General features: G+C 28.9%; 8 protein-coding genes across 8 annotated transcripts; 2 read left to right on the top strand and 6 right to left on the bottom strand.

The window, feature by feature from the left end:
- Window positions 1-163: 163 nt before the first annotated feature.
- On the bottom strand, window positions 164-1,267 carry PPL_01249 (uncharacterized protein; the record flags this gene model as incomplete). Its single annotated transcript, XM_020572264.1, has 2 exons — window positions 164-418; window positions 515-1,267. The coding sequence occupies 2 exons, from the start codon at window positions 1,265-1,267 to the stop codon at window positions 164-166; spliced, it is 1,008 nt and encodes a 335-aa protein (XP_020438122.1).
- A 1,505-nt stretch (window positions 1,268-2,772) lies between these two features.
- Window positions 2,773-3,150, top strand: PPL_01248 (uncharacterized protein; the record flags this gene model as incomplete). Its single annotated transcript, XM_020572263.1, has 1 exon — window positions 2,773-3,150. One exon carries the CDS (start codon window positions 2,773-2,775, stop codon window positions 3,148-3,150), a length of 378 nt encoding a protein of 125 aa, XP_020438121.1.
- A 96-nt stretch (window positions 3,151-3,246) lies between these two features.
- On the bottom strand, window positions 3,247-3,962 carry PPL_01247 (uncharacterized protein; the record flags this gene model as incomplete). The annotated part of the gene is made up of 2 exons (XM_020572262.1): window positions 3,247-3,818; window positions 3,890-3,962. 2 exons carry the CDS (start codon window positions 3,960-3,962, stop codon window positions 3,247-3,249), a joined length of 645 nt encoding a protein of 214 aa, XP_020438120.1.
- Window positions 3,963-4,598: 636 nt separating this feature from the next.
- Window positions 4,599-5,144, bottom strand: mlcE (essential myosin light chain; the record flags this gene model as incomplete). The annotated part of the gene is made up of 2 exons (XM_020572261.1): window positions 4,599-4,703; window positions 4,800-5,144. The coding sequence occupies 2 exons, from the start codon at window positions 5,142-5,144 to the stop codon at window positions 4,599-4,601; spliced, it is 450 nt and encodes a 149-aa protein (XP_020438119.1).
- A 772-nt stretch (window positions 5,145-5,916) lies between these two features.
- Window positions 5,917-6,815, bottom strand: PPL_01245 (RNA-binding region RNP-1 domain-containing protein; the record flags this gene model as incomplete). Its single annotated transcript, XM_020572260.1, has 2 exons — window positions 5,917-6,082; window positions 6,238-6,815. 2 exons carry the CDS (start codon window positions 6,813-6,815, stop codon window positions 5,917-5,919), a joined length of 744 nt encoding a protein of 247 aa, XP_020438118.1.
- A 406-nt stretch (window positions 6,816-7,221) lies between these two features.
- On the bottom strand, window positions 7,222-9,140 carry PPL_01244 (uncharacterized protein; the record flags this gene model as incomplete). Its single annotated transcript, XM_020572259.1, has 4 exons — window positions 7,222-7,897; window positions 8,255-8,481; window positions 8,557-8,722; window positions 8,800-9,140. The coding sequence occupies 4 exons, from the start codon at window positions 9,138-9,140 to the stop codon at window positions 7,222-7,224; spliced, it is 1,410 nt and encodes a 469-aa protein (XP_020438117.1).
- A 1,353-nt stretch (window positions 9,141-10,493) lies between these two features.
- PPL_01243 (uncharacterized protein) lies at window positions 10,494-11,181 on the top strand (the record flags this gene model as incomplete). The annotated part of the gene is made up of 2 exons (XM_020572258.1): window positions 10,494-10,599; window positions 11,171-11,181. 2 exons carry the CDS (start codon window positions 10,494-10,496, stop codon window positions 11,179-11,181), a joined length of 117 nt encoding a protein of 38 aa, XP_020438116.1.
- A 1,552-nt stretch (window positions 11,182-12,733) lies between these two features.
- Window positions 12,734-18,078, bottom strand: PPL_01242 (uncharacterized protein; the record flags this gene model as incomplete). Its single annotated transcript, XM_020572257.1, has 7 exons — window positions 12,734-12,766; window positions 13,507-13,561; window positions 14,348-14,391; window positions 14,619-14,690; window positions 15,801-15,840; window positions 17,711-17,785; window positions 18,074-18,078. The coding sequence occupies 7 exons, from the start codon at window positions 18,076-18,078 to the stop codon at window positions 12,734-12,736; spliced, it is 324 nt and encodes a 107-aa protein (XP_020438115.1).
- Between the last annotated feature and the right edge of the window lie 970 nt (window positions 18,079-19,048).

Genomic DNA, 19,048 nt, shown 5'->3' with positions numbered 1-19,048 from the left:
ATTCTTTGGTAATTAATTATTGAGTAATAAAGTATTCTTGTCTGATAAGAATAATACAACTCGAAATTTATTTAAAGAAAATGATAAGAATACTTTAATAAATAAGCTCCAAGAAATAGAAAAAAAAAATACAATAAAATAAAATTATAATTATCATATTGAATTATTGTGGTTGGTTATTGACTGTGAATGATTGGTCTAAGAATTTTGAAAAATTCTCTAATAAACTAGATTTGATTGTTGCGGTTGTTTCTTCATTCTTTAACATTATCTGAACTGTTCTCTCCTCCATCCGTGTAAGTTGGTCATTCTTTTCCTTCAAAGAATGCTCTTTATCCTTCAATTGTTGGTCTCTCTCCCTGATAGTCTTCTCCATCTCTGCAATCTTTTCGTTTAGTGCAGTAATTTGGTTCAATGCCTGAGAAAAAGGTAAAAAATAAAAATAAAAAAGAGTAAGCAAAGATGTTCATACAAACTTAGTTTATAGAATTATAAGAAATCTTGATGTACTTACCAATTTGTGATCTTTCAAAGGTACATATTGGTCCATTGGGAAATGTGCTACGATTGGTACTGGATTATATGGTTGTGGTACATTTGTATAGATTCCATTGAAGAGTTGTGGTTGGGAAAGGGTGTATTGATTTTGTGGATGGGCTTGAGGATGTGGTGGAACTTGAGCGTGTGGATGAATCTGTGATGCATTGCTTGGTTGCGATACTGGTGGTTGATGTTGATGGATATGTGATGAAGTAGATGGTTGTTGTTGTACTGGCGATTGTGACTGTGGAAGTTGTGGATAATAAAAATTTTGTGGTGGTTGTTGTGGCTGTTGTTGCTGTGGTTGTTGTTGTTGTTGTTGTTGTTGTTGTACTAATGGTTGTTGTGGTGACATTGGTCTTTGTTGTTGCTGTTGTTGTTGTTGTTGAAGTTGCTGTGGTGGTTGGTAGATATTATGTACTTGTGGTGCGGATGGTTGTGGTGCAGCAGCTGGCTTGGCTTGTAATGATTGTGGTGGCGATGGTTGTTGTTGTTGTTGTTGTTGCGGTGCTAAGCCTGCTTGAACCTGTGAGTGTGAAGGTGATGGTGGTTGCGCCTGTGCCTGTGCCAGTTTACTCTGTTGAATGGACAAGTCATCGGCAGCGGCCTCACCATTGAACTTGTGCTTGACAAGGCAATTGGCAACATCAGTTATATCGAAATCCGAAAAGATATCTGACAATGCAAATATCATCTTTGATTCTTCATCTGTAAAGTCCCGTGACATTTTTTATTACTTATTACTATTAGTTATTAACTACTACTACAACTATCCTATATAAAATCGAAAAAAAAAAAAAGAAATACAGAAAGTGACAATGAAAAAAACCTAAATAATTTTATTAAAAAAATAAAATAAAACAAAATAAAATATTATTGTTGTTATTGGTGTGTCACACTTAATCAACTTTAATCAAAAATTTAAGTTAATTTATTTATAAAAAAACAAAAGATTTAAAATTAAAAAAAAAGTTTGTGAATTTATTTTTCATTTTTCATTTTTTTCAAATTTTAAAGATGTCATAGCAATTTTCTCGAAAACTAAGGAATTTTGCCTCAGTAACAAAGAATAATTCTTTGATGTGCAGAAATTAGGTCAACCAATATGAAATATTTTTATCAAAACTCAAGGAAAAGTATATTTTTATTAATCTTTTTTTTTGATATTCTCAAAAATTACAGACAAAAGATTTTAAAAAAAGCATGGAATAAGTTTTATTTATATTTAGTTTTGAAAGTTGAACTTATATCTATTGATTTCATTTTCCATTTTATTGTTGAAACTAGTTTTTCAAATCCAATATGAAATAATAGATATTTTTATGAATTTTGGGAATATTTAACCATCTTATTGGAAAACAAAATAGGTGATTAAGAAAGTTGAATTGTTCGATTTATCCAATTTTGGTGACAATCAGATTTTGATTCAAGATCGTTGAGATCTTGATTAATAATACTATTAATGATGGAATGTTGGTCTTTTCTTAACCACATTAAAATAACAATATAACAATAACTCATATGTGCCTAACACCAACAGCAATAACACCACAACCTACTGCAGTAGTATCAACTTAATTACCATTACCTTTACCATCACCTTTAACAACTCTTTCACCTTTACTAATGCCATTATCCACAAAAAGAATAGATATTCTTATCCTCCTTTCTTTCTTTCTTTCAATAAATAAATAAATTAATGTTTTTACTAAAAATTTTGATAAAAAAAAGAAATATTATTATAAATACTCAAGTGGGATGAAGTTTGTTTTGTTTAAATGTGTTTCTAAATAATCTGTTCAATTTTGAACAATCAATTATCAAATAAATATTGCAAATTTTTTATGTTGTTTAACCCATTCAAATATAATATTATTAATTAATTTTTTTTTTGTTTGAAAAATTCATCTACTTTTTTTGTGGGCAACCAACGCTTCAAAAGGGGGGATCGGATCAATTCTTACTATGAATTTCCTACTTGAAAACTATGCAAAAAACTTTTTTAGATAATTTGGTAATTACCAGCAATCCCCCCGCTTAATTTTGGTTTCGAAATTTCTCGATACCTAATATCCAACAAGATAGATTCTGATTCCATTTTTTTTACAATTTTTTTTTAAAAAAAAATCTAAACATCATCATTGGAATTTATACTTTTAAAACCATTTGCATTTTACTTCAAATCACTTTTCAAAAAACATACATATAAATAAATATTTAGATAAATAAAAAATGAATAAATCAATTTCTATTATTTTGGCAGTTATTTTCGCTGCCACTGTTATCTCTGCTTTGAGCCTTAGAGTCAAGGACAACAGCCCATACGCCTGTGAAATGTGTGGACTCTTCTACCAAGGTATGCTCGGAGAAGTACAAATGGGTCTCCCAGCCGAAGTTGTTTGCATGGGTATGGTTGGTATGTGCGAGGTCGGTGAATTCTGGCCAGTTCCATGGAACTCATCGATGGCCTCAGAGTGCGAATCATTCAACACTCACTACTGTATGAAGATGTCCGAAATCATGAACAAGAACGGTTCGATCACCTCCGATCAACTCTGTGGTGCCGACCTCCAAGTCTGTCCAGAATACAAATACCCATTGGTCTATTAAACACATCAAATATATTCCCAATAATAAATCTCCAAATCTTATTTATTGACAAAATAAAATAACAAACTAAATTCTAATTTATTTAATAGTTTTAATTTAAATTAAAAGTGTAGACAGGAATGATATTAAGAGAATTAAAATCATGCTGAGTTTTAGGTGAGAGGCAGCACCTGGTTCGTTAGTTGGTGGGGGTGGAACTTCACCACCTCCATCTTTGTTTGTAATAGAGTTGATAAATTGTAATTGAGCTCTGCTAACGGGTGCACTCTCACCATGTGGTTGAATGACAACGTATAGTTGTTTGGTTGAAATGGTGTTGGCAACGATTGGGATGATTGTATTGATAGCTGCTGCCTCTTTAGATAATGGTGCAAATGTAGTCATTCCTGGTCCATACAATTCTGACGAGGTTTTGGTAGCATTGGCGACATTTAAAACAACTCTAATATCATTGGAAGTTTGACCAGCAATGGCAGGACCTTCTAATCTAATGGAATTTCCTTCAATGGACATTCCTTCCAAACCTTTTACATTAATTGAATAGGTGATTACAAATGTTGGACCAACTTTTGAGAATTGACAGGTAATATTTCCAGACACTCCATTTTGAGCAACATTATTTTCCAGGCTTGAAGTTGAAAAATCACCTTTAAAATAATGCTCCTCGACTTTAATAAGAAGGAAACAAAATAAAATTAGATATATAAAAAAACTTTTTAAAAATTGATTAAAAACTTACCATTTTGGCAAGATACCAGAGTAACTAGTAAAATTAAAAAAGATAATAAATTTAAAGTAGACAAAATTTTCATTTTTATTTTACAACAAAATAAATTAAATACAAATAACAGGATAACAAAAAATAAAAATAAACAATATAATATATAGATTAAAGATGATAAAGTAAAAATAAGATTCCTATTGTATATCAATAAGTTTAATGCAAAGGATCTAAAAAATTACGAAATAATGAAAAAAATTCAAAAAATCCAAATTAAATAAAATTAACTAACCATCACTATTTCCTAAATTGGTTGGAACCGTTTTTTTTTACTTTTCTAATTTTTTAAATTTTTTTTCTCTATTACAATAAAAACGATAAACAAAAAAAATAGAGAAATAATATTTAATTAAAAAAAAATAATTTTAACCTCCATCCTTTTTTTGTTTTGTGAAAAAAAACTTTACATCGTGATAATGTGGTTTTTACAAAAAAATTATGATCAAAATGAAAAAAGAGTATACTCTTTTTTTAGGGTATCGGTTCAAAAAGTTATCAAATTAAAAAATCAAAAAACAACTTTTTTGAATAAATAAATCAACAATCAAAAGATATATAACTGATAGATAAATTAAACATTTTTGTTTGTTTGTTTTGGTTTTATATTATAACACAATTTATTATCTTTTTTTGTTTTATTTTTTTCTATTCTTTTGTTTTAAATAGTTTAGAATCCTGATAATGCGTAACCATTTACAAGCATTTCAACAAACTTTGAGTAATCGATACCACCATCAGTGTTAACGTTGACTTCCTTCATAACTTCTTCAACCTAAAAATTGGATTGAGTTAAAAAAAAAAAAAGATAATGATTAGAATCGAATATTTAATATTGTTTTGCTTTTTGATTTGCTTGATTGATACATACTTCGGCAGTGGTAAGATAATCACCCAAAGTAGTTAAAATTTGACGGAGCTCAGCCTCTTGAATGGAACCATGACCTTCCTTATCCAAAGCCTTGAAGGCATCCAACATCTCCTTTTGTTGGTCGGCTGGGGCTCTGACTGATTTCTTAGCGAGAATTGACTTGATGGTTGGGATATCAAAGTCTCTTGGGTTACCGAGGTCGGCCTTGATGGCTTCGAGATCGGCGTTGGTTGGACTCTTACCGAGCGATCTTAAACATGGACCGAGTTCATCAATGATAACCTTTCCATCGTTGTCTTTATCGTAGATAGCAAAACATTCAGCGATTTGATCGTTTGAGGCCATTTCTTTCTTTAATTATAAGTTTGTTTTATTGAAAAGTAAAAAAAAAATATATTATATAATGTTATATTTTATAAATAAATAATACAGGTGATTGATTGAATGGAGGAGAAAAAAAATAATATTTCTTAATGTAATTTTATATATAGATATACAATTAAAAAATAATGATTGATTTTGTTTATTGTTACAACAAAGGTAGAGTAAGAGAAAATATTTTTATTAACCAACAGCAGTGGAATGAAAAGGAAAATGGCACCTGATACTGACTGAAAAATTAAAAAAAATAAATCAAAAAAATTGTTTTTTCTTTTTTTAGTTTTTGCTAATTTTTTTTTTATATAAATCATATCGCATGACAGTGTTGTTTGAAAAAATCAAAATTCATTTAAAATTGGTTTGGCAAATGGGTTTTTCTTTCAAAAAAAAAGAAATAATTGAATTAAAAAAAAATGGGTAAATTTAGATATTGGGGTAAAAAAAAAAATATAAAAAAAAAAAAAATGGAAATTAAAAAAAAAAAAAAAAAAATTTAAGAATTGTGTGGTTGTTGGTTTTTTAACGATAATGTAATCAATTAATTATAATGATCCTTACTGACCAACAAAATTATTCAAAATGGGGAATGTAATTTTGTATAGTGTTAATGTAATGGTAGTTGGAATGGAATGAAAAAAGTTATATAAATAAATAATTGATTAAAAATAGATAGATATTGTTTAAGATAATATAAATTATTATTTAAAAAAATGTTTAATAAAAATAAAATAATTTATTATTTTCTAATTTTTTTGGTATTATTATTTTCATTATTTTTGTTGTTGTTGTTTTTGGTTGTGGCATTTGCTAATCTTACATAGAAACCAGGGTTAGGTGCTGCTTGTTGTGTTTCGAATGACAGTGATTTCTTGATGTTTTCAATCATTTTGATTTTCTTTGCGCTGTTTTCAAATTGTTTGACTGTGCGAAGAGCAATTCCACCTTGTTGGAAATTGATAAAACAAAATCTGAAATATAGAAGATTGATATCGGTTTTAATAACTTATTCTTTTACTGAATATTATAATTCTATTGGATTGGATTGTATTGTATTTACCCTTTATTCCAATGTGGTTCTACAGATTCAATCTTTCCACAAGAAGAGAAAAGATGGAGAAGTTTCTCGATTCTAAGGCGCTTGAGCGGTTCATTGTGTTCGAGATCGTCTAGTTTGATACCACCGATGAAGATTCTCTTTTTGATTTTGTCACTCTTGTTGGCACCAGAGGATTTGGTTGATTTTCGGTGGTTTTTGTTGCCAGTAGTCGAGTCGTTGTCTTCGACGTCAGAGGTCATTGCAATATCGCTGGCTTGCGATGAAAGATCGGATATCGAGGATTCAGCTTCTACTTCAAAGTCACTCCACATCACCTGGTGATCCTTTGGTAGCGGATCCGGTATGAATGATTCTACTACCGAACCATTACTGTTGTTATTTCCATTGTTGTTGTCATTTTGTTGTTGTTGAAAGTTACTGTTGAATGGATATAAAATAGAGAATAATGCACAAAGTGAATATTCTTTATTGTTATTATTATTATTACTACTACTTCTGTTACTGTTGTTGTTATTTAAAGTCCCCTCATTATTTGATTGTATAAAGTTTAATTCTCTATATCTATCATCAAAATTCATTCAATCCGAAAAAGGGTGAGTGAATCCAACAAATTGTAAAAAAGTTAAAAGAAGAAAAAACAATATTATTTGAATTATTAAATAAATATATTTTTTAAAAAAAGTATATAATTAAATAATTAATAAACAAATGATTTTTTTTTTTTTTTGAAAAGAAGATGCTTTTTAGTATCGAGCTTATGCAAAAATTGCAATTTAAAAACAAATTAAAAAAACAAAATTATTATTTTTTTATCATCAAATTCTCAAAAGCTTGTGTGAAAGAAAATGGAATGGATGTGTGAAATTTGAGAAAAATATTGTATGAATCTTGCTGATTGATCTGGTGTGTGAATTGCATAGCAAAAAACATACACCCATTTTCATGAAAAAAAAAAAATATCTTAGAATTTTAATTCTTTATTTTTTATTTTACAACAAGATTTGCAAGTGGCTCAACCAATTCAGAGTCGTTTATGATATTATATGATGTAAGACCTGCACATGTTGCAGTGGTTGTCTTTGGATCGATTGTAAATGGTGGGGTTGATGAAGTTCTTGACTTGGTGGGTGATAGTGTGCCGGAGGAAACAGAGTGGCGCGGAGTGGTCGATGCCGATGCCGCAGCAGCAGCGGTTGCCGATTTGGTTGTGTTGTCGAGTAGGATCTGTTGAATTTCACCAACGAGATCGCTGATCCGTGTGATCGATTGAGCATCGCTCTTTACGTGTGCAGCAATATCTCTCATTGGAATCGGCATGTTTGAGAGTGTATTGTTACGCGACAATCCGACCTTGAAGAGATTGAGTCCGTATAGTGTCGTCGAGTTGTCGTCCCACTCGAGTTTCTCCAGTGCGAAATTCGATTGGAGTAGCTTTCCGAGTGCGGCGGCACCGACGTCGCCAATTGAGTGTCCACTGATATCGAGTTCTTTCAGCGTTGAGTTGTAGAATAGCGAGCAGATAATGGGCAGTAAATCACCCTTGAGTTGTGACTTGGATCCACCCTGCAGGACGAGTGTCTTGATGGCATTGTAGGTACGCGACTTCTTCTCGATCAGGTTGATAATCGATTCGATTGCGGTCGATCTAGTTTTACTGCGTCTGTTGAAATTGTTTGAGAGATTCAGTGTCTTTAGTGAGCTGTGGTTAGAGAGTAGGTCACAAATGGCAGCGATTCCCTCGTCTCCCAGGTCGTTGTCAGAGATATTGAGAACCTCGAGCTTCGAAAGATTGCCCTCGCCAAAGATCTCTTGGAGCACTTCAATTGGGATCTGACAACGCGACAGGTTCAAGTTGGAGAGGTGCAGTGAGTTATTGAGGAAACGCACCATATCGAGATGCAGTGAATCCTTCTTGACGATACGATTTCCACTGTTGTCAAAGGCAGACAGTGTAGTGCACTTTTTCAATTGGTGGAACAGCGGTTGAGTACTGCCAATCATCAGAGTTCGCAATGACTTTGATTTCACCAGAAAGTTTGAAATTGCACTGGATCCCTCTGATTCCAACTTGTTTCCACCAATATCCAAATATCTGAGATGCTGAATGGCAGACTCACTTACACCAAGCGCATCTCCCAGCGACGACATTGCAGATCGTCCAACCGAACAACCACCCAATATCAAAGAGGTCAAAGGAAACTGCATATTCTTTAACATATCTGCAATTGCAATCATACCTTTATCCTATATAAATATATATTAAAAGATTAGTCAAATTGTTTGAATTGTTTAAATTTGGATTAAAATACTAATTCATACTTCAATTTGATTATTTCCAAGATCCAATTCCTTCAATGGTAATGTTTTGTTTCCAACGATTGCATCAATTAGTTTCTCACAAGCTGAACGATCCATTCCAATTCCATTTAGCACCACTTTCTCAAATGATGTAGATTGTTGTAATAAACTTATAATCGATCCAATACTACAAAGAAATGAAATGAAGAGTTAGTTTGCAAAATTGTTTTCAGATTGTTAATTATCTTTAGAGAAAATAGTTACCATTCATTTGTTAGTTTAATGCCTTTTATGATGAATGAGGTAAACCATGAGTTTATGGCTAGCGCAGCCATCAGTGGTCTGGCATCTCCAGTGATGAGTCTGTCTTTCTTGAAGAAGAATCCATAGTCAAACTCCTTGCAATCGGTACCGGCCAGAATGTATTCGATTTGCCAAGATACCTCGGAGATTGGCTGGACGTTCATGTAGTCGCACATAGAGTAGTAGGTGAGCGAGAGTCCGCCACACGGTCCAATCTCTGGTGTGACAGCGTTTGGCGACGAGTAGATCTCTGCGACTCGGGTGTCGGGTGTCACCGTTATCTTCATGCGGTTGGTCTTCATTCCCGGGAAGTTGAGAGTGAACAGGTAGTCCATGGCCAGTATGATCTCTGCCGAGTCGTTGGATGAGTCGACGCCGAAAACCAGTGGTTCCTTGCCCTGATCGTTTCTAAACTTGATTTGCACCTCCTTTGGATTGTCGGATTTCACCTCCAACACATCCAAGAAATGCGATTCCATCTCCAACTTTCCACCGACCTTGAAGAACAGAATTCGCTTGTTGCCAATCAAGAAGAATAGCTTTCTCGCTTTCTTGCCTTTGACATCTATTTTCTGTAGTAGATTCTCTTCTTCATTCCTTTGATTTAAAACAATATCTATATTTTCTATTGTTGTTTTTTTTTTTAAATTTAATAGTTATTTTTTTATTGTTGTTTTTATAAAAATTCAATTCAATTTCAAATATATATTTACTTCTTTCTACAACTGTTAAAATATCCATATTTTGTTTTTCACTATTTTTAATTTAGCTTTTTAGATCTAAAAAAAGATATTTATTTATTTTCAACTTTCTATTTTTAAAACAAAATGATTTGTTTTGATATGATATTATTTAAACTACACTAGATATGATATGATATGATATGATATGATTTGATTTGATTTGATTTGATTATTTACAAATATAATAATACAGATAATTTGTACAAATAAAGATATTTTCGAGTTTTTATGAATTACTAGTATTGTTTCTTATCTTGTTATTATTTATTACAATATGATGATGTTAAATGATTGATCATTATGGATTTTATTTTGATGTTTTAATATTAAAAAAATAAAAATATTAATAAAGTTGTTGTTGGTTTTGCAAAGAAAAAAAATTTATAATAATCATGGGTGGGGGTTTTTTGCCCCATTCAATTAAAAATAAATTGTTATTTTTTTTTAATAAAATTAATAAATATATATCAGATCAATTATTTCGAAAACTGATCAATATTATTAGATAAGAAATTTTAGTTTGGTCAACTTGTTGTTTGAAATAATAATATGATCTTTTGTATGTTAACAACCACCTGCAAGAGGCATACAAAAGAGAGAGATGATAATCTATGAAAAGGCACCTGTTGCTTTTCCCTGAACTGACCACCCCCATACCATGGTTAACTTATAAGAACTTTGTTGTATTCAGCTGATACAGCAGTCTATATCCATACTTATATTTTTGAAACTAATTATAGGTGAGTTACAAAGTTTTACAATTATTTGTATTTTTGCTATGCTACCGACCATCTAGATAGATTATTATTAAGTTTGTGATTTATGCCGTTAAGCAAGTTGAAGAGGAATGGTGGTAGTTCGATTGTCTTTACCAAAGTACTATAGTTGCAGAGCGCTGAAAGGTTCAAAGGAATGTTAATAAAGATTTGTACATCAATTGAACCTCATTCAACGACCGAAGAAGAAGAAGATGTTGTATTCATTCCAAATATGTTGTTAAATACAAAATCGAATAAATGTAAATATTATTATCTTTAAAATAGATCATTTGATTATTATATATATCTATCTATCTATATCACATGATAGGGGTTGGCTGATAGATAGATTTGATTGATAGATAGATTTGATTGATTGATTGGTAATTAATTAAAATAAAAAAATAACAATAAACTTTTTTGTTGCTATGATGATCATAATTAATAAAAGTTTATTGTTATTTTTTTCACTATTGTTTTTTTTTTTTTTTGATTGACAATTGTTTGTTTACATTGTTCAGTTCTAATTAAACCTCATTTGACTTTAATAGCAACAACAGTAACAACAACACAATAATGATGATAGGATAGGTCTTTTCTAAACAAATTATCAACCAATAGTGTTAGCAACAACAATGATGTCAAGTTATTGTTATTTCTCGATCTTCAAAATGAGAAATCTTTTAATTTGATTGTTGTTTGTTATTTCTTACAGCCATAAATAACAACAATGAAATATGCCATTGTTGTTATTGTTATTGTTATTGCTATTGTTATTGTTATTGTAAGTATAAAAAAGATAATTGGAAATAGCTTTATATTAAAATTTAGATATTGATTAGATAAAAATAGGAGAGAGAGAGAGAGAGATAGAGAGAACTTGTTGATTATTGTCATGTTCAGTTAGGTATTATCATCATATTATTATTGCAATAAAGTAAATTAAGTAAAGGTAAGTTTAAAAACATATATAGACAATAACATTATCGGAATTGGTGATTGTTTCAGATTTGTGCATCACACAAGCACACAGATACATACACTCAGACACACATTATAAAATAATATTTCCAATTATGTGTATATACCAAAAAGAACAATTTACTTTTATATACAGTTTGTAAATGTGATTGAATGAATGTGCAAGTTTCCATTGTACGAATATGGTTATGATTATGGATGTATGATTATTGATATTACTATTTTCGATATATGCATCATCATACACTGCATAAATAGTTTGTACACGATTAGTGTATTACTATAAAAGTAGCACTGTACAGATTAATGTTAGTCATCATAACACCACACTCTATTTTCAATAGCAATGATATGCAATATGGTGAAAACAAGTTTGTTTATATATATTGTCTATACCTTTTTATTTCATTTTACATTATATCATATCACATCACATGTCATCCATTGTTGAGTGTTTCAGTGGAAGTAAGATAATATTTAATTTAATCAAACACAAAAAACTAAATCAAACCAATCAACATTTGTTTTTGTTAAGATGAAGGAATTAGCCTTATTGAAAAGAAAGAGAGGAACCAGCCAAACAGTTTTGATTATAATAATAATAACAACAACGATCACACCAACTGTTATTTTTTTTTGTTTTTAATTTTTTTAGTTGTTTTGTTTTGTCTTGTCTTGTTGGGTGGACAGGACTGGTGTGAAGTTAAAGTTTGCCTGAAATAAATTTAATTGTTGTTTGTCGAAGTAGATAAATAAAAAAGTGAAAGTAATGAGTATATCAAATATTTAAAGTATCTATCAAATCTGTATCACAACATATTTCAAATCAGCAATTGCATTGAATTGGTATAATAAAATGTTTTGGTGAATTGGTAATAACATTCAGATTTGTGGTTCTTGGATTCGAATCAGAGTTGAAATAATTTAATTCTTTCACTACACACATACACAAAACACGATAACAGTTAAACTAATGTAGCTTATTGATGTTTCGTAAACAAAATACAATAAATATTTATTTTTTCAATAAAAATTTAAAAATAGTAACATAGTATAGTATGAATGACATATCATAACAAAAACATACAAAAACAACAATATTAATAACAATTATAGTAACAATAACACATATTTTTATTGTCAACAATGACAGAAAATATATATATATATATATATAAATACATATATTATTTTTATGAATGAATTCTGTTTTGTTGTTTCTATCTTTCCACTTCAATCAATCAAAATGAATGTATGAAATGAAAGGTCACTCACCTTCCTTTATTGTTTAATTGTTGTCTTGAGCAACATAGTTGATATGGTTAAGCTTTTGGAAAAGCATTTACTATTATATAATCTAACATCAACACAACACTGTTTGATAAGATAGCATAATCTCTCGAAACCGATTAATTAAAAGCGACGTTTCACAATTAAATCAATAAGCTATTAAATAATAATAATTTGATAGTACAGTTTGTATTGTCAAGTGGGAATGAGAGACCACACCACGTCAATAAATAAAAACAACAGTAATATCCTGTTTTCTGATTATTATGACAGTTGTTCAACCAAGTAGCAAGTTCAGCACGCCTCATTCTAAATGAAAAGCTCCTTTATACGCACCTAATATATCTAGTCACATTCACTAAATTATCTGTGTTTATAGTAGTAGTTGTAGTAGTAGGTAGTGTTGATAGTCGAATTCACTTTTTTTGAAATCAAAATAGTTCTGTATGTCTCATTTCCACACCACCTTTAGTGGGATTGTGGTGTGAGTGATGGTGTGGGTTTTTGATTTTGTTGTTCAATAAACACACACATCACTACTACTTGTTACTGTTGTTGATAGTATTGATTAATCAATCAATATTATCAATGGACGATGGTTATCTTATCTTTGTATAAACTTTAAATTATAAAGCTCTCTCTCATTTTAAAATTATTTGGAATTAAACAATATTGTTTAATTTATTGATGCATCGCTGCTTACCACAGTTAGTGATCACCTTTATTTTATTCATTTCACACATACTTACATTTTTCTCCCCGAATCAAAAAAAAATCATATTTGAATGAAACTTCACACCCACACCCACCAATGTTAACTTTGATGATGATGTTAAGTTAAGTTGAATAGTGATTTTCTAGTACTACAATCGTTCTTCTTCCTCAATCAAAATTACCTTTTCGTATAGTATGGCACTAGCACAAGATGAATGAATATGATCATTCATTATCCTATTTTAATAATATTTATAAAGGTTATTGATATTGTGGTTGTATATTCTCTTTGATCCATATTACATAAATCTATTAGCATATCCAAAAAGATTCAAATTTAAAATTAATTTTTGTTGTTACTATTGATATACACACTTATATACATACATGTATGTATACAGCTACTCACCACATTGACTTATATGTATATATTTTATTTATATCTGTATGATTTATATATATATATTACTAAATTACATAATCGCACTCACTTGTTAGTCCATATCACTAGCACTATTGTTCTTATGAGCATCATCCTTTATTGTCAGCTGCACTAAAGTTTTAAAGATTTTATCTCTGTTTCTCACTTTTTTTTTCACTCCCTCACACTCTGAGTTGGCTGGTACCAGAGTTGTGAGAAATATAGATGTACTGATTATAAGAGAGTATGATAGTGAGATAAATAGAATGAGGACATCAATATCATCACAAAATATGATCAGTTTTGATTTAAGTTTGTTGTTGTGTTTGAGTGGAGTGAGTAAGGAATGAAGATATGAAGTTTTATATTGATGTTTCTGTTGTAGTTATTGTTGTGCTGTTGTTGTTGTTTTTTATTTATTTATTTTAATTATTTGTTTTTTATTGGCAATTGCTATTTATTAGTTGTTGTTGATATTGTTATTTTTATTTGTTTTGGTAGTCTGGGTGTGAGCGCAAAACTCATTTAATCATAGTTGGTTGTTCCAATAATCCACTCAAAATAAAAAGTTTTAATTGTGGAACTCTCTAAACACAAGATACCTTTCAACTCTCAATTTCAATCCTATTTTCTCTATTTCTAATCTCTTAATTAAAAATTGCTTCACTATTTTTATCATCAATTTGTTTCTTTCCGAAAGTTTGACCTCGACTTCAACAATTTCCTTATTCTTTTCCAATATTTAATCATTAACAATCAACATATACAATATCAATTACTTCTTCAATCAAAGTCCAGCAACTTATACTCAAACCTAATTCAAAATTTACACAGAATCAAATCAATTCAATTTCAACTAAAAACTATACTAACTAAAAGTAATTGAAAACCATCAAATCTAGTATCTATCACTTGAACTTTACGTTCAGTGTTTAACAGCTTGTACTTTTAGTAAATAAAAACTAAAAAAAAACAAAAAAAAAAAAGTAAAGCATTAATTATATTGTTAACAAGTTAGATTCACTCTCCGCAGCTAAAATTTCCTTCAAAGAGAAACAAAAGTACATCAACTGCTATAATAATATCAAAAAAACTCTTTTTGTTCAAAGTGGCACATTTTTGTTCAAATGACCATTCGACTTTCGATGGTCGATTTTCCAGTGATTCACTTGGAATGAATGATTAGTGTGTTTGATGTTATTGAAATATTTACTTATTTAGTTAATTTCCATATTAATACAATAGGTATTAATAGCGTGTCGTTTCGTCATCGAACAGCAACACACTCATTACTATTCACACTCTCTCATTAAATTCACACTCTGATCATATGTTTTAAAAACAGTTCAAATCAACAACAACTTTCACCCTTTTTTCCTAAAATATTAATTAACACATTCCATTCTCACACCATACAAATATATAAATAATACATATATATAAGTGTGCATGTTTATATATAAATAAAAAATTATTTTTTTGTATAAATAATTCTATTAAAAAAATAAAATAACACTACACTCACTCACCATCATTACTATTATCTAACCATCAATAAACTCGCCAAATCTCTACCATGTACAAATATATCACACAACTTTAAATCTATATCTTATCGGTTGTTACAACAGAAAAACAACAACACTTATAAAATAAGATTCGCAACACACATATCTATTTGTTATATTATTTGCTTCATCCTCAAAACCACTTCATATTTGTCATCGTGAATTTTCCTCCTTCCATTTCATATATTGCATCTCTACTAGTACAACATCAATACAATTTTTATCACCACTATTATCATTATTATTATTTTAACCACATTGTTACTCCTTAGTCAATAACTCAAGATACAAAATACTTTAAGTGGTTTTGTTGTTGTTGTTGTTGTGTGAACAAATGATTTAAATTTAGTATTATACATTAAATTACCACATATAAAATGATTGATCAATAGCTCACACTATGTTAAGTTCAATTTTTATTGGTGCACTAACTCATGATCATATTTTCACCAATGAATATCAAATAAATTTGTCAACTAAAATATACATATAAGTGGTTTGAAATGACAGTTCGTTCATTACCACCTCTATAACTTTTTACATTTCCATATATATATGTTTTTATCCATTCAAACAACCATATTAAAATATAGTCAGAAGTTCATGAGATCCATATTTTCAAAATAAAATTATTTGTGATTTAAAATTAAAACTCACTTGTTGTTAGGTGATTAATGGTTCTACTAAATTCGAAAGATATATACTGTCTACAAAGTCACATTTTCAAAAAAATTTCACCTCCAACCTCTATCATATCTCAATATATACATCATTATAGTTTAAAAATGTAAATATTTTATCGATTAAATTTTTCCAAACAAAATAAAAATCAACATTTTATAAACATCGATCGGTTCAATGAACCTGTTGTGCTGATAGTGATAAACCAACATTAATTTTGCTGTTAATTATGTAGTTTTTAACAATTAATTAATAATATTTAAAGATAATTTATTTCTAAATCATTGCCAAAAATCAATAATCTCTTATTGATGTTTTTTATTATTATTAATTGTTTTTTTTTTGAAAAAACTTTAATTAATTATATAATAATATTTATTCATCCAAATTGTTGCACAATTTTATTAAAGACCTATCTATCAAATTTATTTATTTATAAAAAAAAATTGATTGTTTCAAAAGACTTCAAAAGTCAATAAACAAAAAAGTAATTATCAAAACAACATTGAAATTATTAAAAATAATTCAATTCCATTAATGGGTAACATATTAAATTAAAAATATAACCTACCATTTCAAATATAATTTTTATGTAAAGATATATATATATCTTGTTTTCGATCCACATCATTTTTTTTAATGGAATCTCAACTAAACAACCAAAATTGTGGAAATAGTATGATTCTGATCATCTTTTTACCCTCAAAACTCTATTATATTTCAGTCAAATAGTATTCGTAGGAGTTTCCATAATTATTAAAATTAGTGTCGACAAATGTTAAAATCACATATATCTCTGTTTTCTAGTTAGTATATTAAACCCGAGACACATTAATCTCAATCAACACCACCACCACCATCACCACTACCAACAATCAATTGATTGTGAAAGTCATTACCACTACCACCCCACACAATTTTATTTTTATTTTTATTAATTAAACACGCAAACTTGGTGCTCACTCACCGTGAATTCATATATTTTCACACTCCTACATATGAAATCCACTTTCTCCAAAATTGTTTATGGTAGGATAAGATGGTGGGTACTTTTTAAAAAAGTTATCGTTGTTTTTTTTGGATGGTGTTAATTTGTGTGTTTTAAAAATCCTATCTGTTAACACAATTTCTGTGTGTGACAACAAAACCAACCAAAGAAATTTATCAAAAAAAGAGTTGTGCATCAACTATCTTATAATTTGGAATATTCTATATACATATATATGTTTATTTATAAATATTAAAAAAGGGTGAAGGATCACTATTAAAATAGTGGTGAGTGATCATTGATATTTAAATGTTTTTTTTTTGTGGTTTAGGTTTTATATACCATATGGTTTGGATTATTATTGTTTTTGTTATGTATTAGTGGTGTGTGACTTTAGTGAAGAAGAATAGATACAGTGTAGAAGTTAAAGTTTTTTTATATTTTATTTTAATTTTTTCTGTTTTAAAAGCAAAATAAATTGAGTGATGTTGAATCAATATTATTTTCTTTATGATTTTGCTGTTATACTATTCAAAAATGATTTGAATATATTGATTGATGGATTCACCCAACTAATTCATTAGCACCAACCACTCAATAACCTCTTAGTTTTTTTTGGAAGCATGCAGAAATAAATGCTTAAACCTTTCAATCATTATTTCCAAATAAATCCATATCAAATCATCTTTAGGGAGGATCAACTAGCACTTCTATTCATTAACATTTACTTTAATGATACTGTTGTTGTTGCTGTTTTTATAAAACATATTTTATTGTCGATATTGTTACCGCCACATCTTAATCTATTATATTTAAAATGTATTTATAAGAGTGTAAATGTATATATCTTAACAACTATTAAATTAATAGTTGATGGTGTTGGAAATTTTTGAAGAGATAAAGTTTGTTGCTGTTGGTTATTCCAGTGCTGGAATAAATTAATTAAACATCAACACCAACAAAAAATAAATATAAAAGTTATAGAAAGGAGGATCACTATCCAAAAGATATTAGAAATAATTTTCATTAATCATTTTCAATAACTAAAATTTTCTCCCATTCCTAAAAAAAATACCAAAGAACAAACATACTTCATTTTTTTTGTTTTCCACTATAACAATTCAAAGCATTGATCCATAACCTAATAACCAACCGACCAACAACAATTTAATAACCAACACCTAAATATTAGCATTTTTATATTTTCACCCAATATCTAAAGCAAAAAAAAAAATTCTTTCTTCTCAACTAAATCCAAATCAAATAATTTATCCAACTATTATTAATTGAAATAGTTGGTCTATTAATTAATTATAGTTGTTTGTGTGTGGTTATTTAATTCTCCTACCTATCTACCTACTATATTTATATACATACTCCAATTTTGTTATTTATCTACATATATATTTTGCCTGGAGATGAGTTAAAAGGAGGCATGCCTTAATATATTATTAATGATAACTCATTTGTTGTTTTAAATTTATAAATTTTAATTTTTTAACATAAATTTTATTTGTTGATGTCGGTGTTTTAAAATTTACCAATTATCATTATTACCACGCTCCTTCCTGTTTTTGTTTTTTCTTTTTGGAAAATAATTATATTTCCAAGAGTTGTAAATTCAACGATTTTAAAATCAAAAACAAACTTTTAATACTATTCAAAGTCAATATTTTCTTACCAATTAAATTCATAAAATTTATTTATTGTAGTGATCATCATCACCATAAAATTTGCAAATAACTTTCTAATTTTCACCAAACATTTTAATTATTTTTTTATCATTTTACAAAAAATATTAACTAATTCTTATCATAAAAGAAAGACGATAGATAATATCGTCGAACGATCTTCACTTTCTGGTAATTCTACCTACCAACCAGCCAATCAATCAATTTAATCATTTACTTTGGTAATTTCAATAACCCATTGACAAACCACAGTACCAAATCAAATAGACTCGGAAAAAGTGTTTGTGGACTAACTAAACCTTAGTTATATTACCAAATATCAAATCTTAAAACCTATTTTAATTGATTAATATATTCAACATAACATATCCAACA

Source organism: Heterostelium album (genome assembly GCF_000004825.1).
Source record: "Heterostelium album PN500 unplaced genomic scaffold PPL_contig1, whole genome shotgun sequence".
NCBI classification, from domain to species: Eukaryota; Evosea; class Eumycetozoa; order Acytosteliales; family Acytosteliaceae; genus Heterostelium; species Heterostelium album.
The sequence above is the reverse complement of the archived record's forward strand: the minus strand, read 5'-3'. Positions and strand labels throughout refer to the sequence as shown.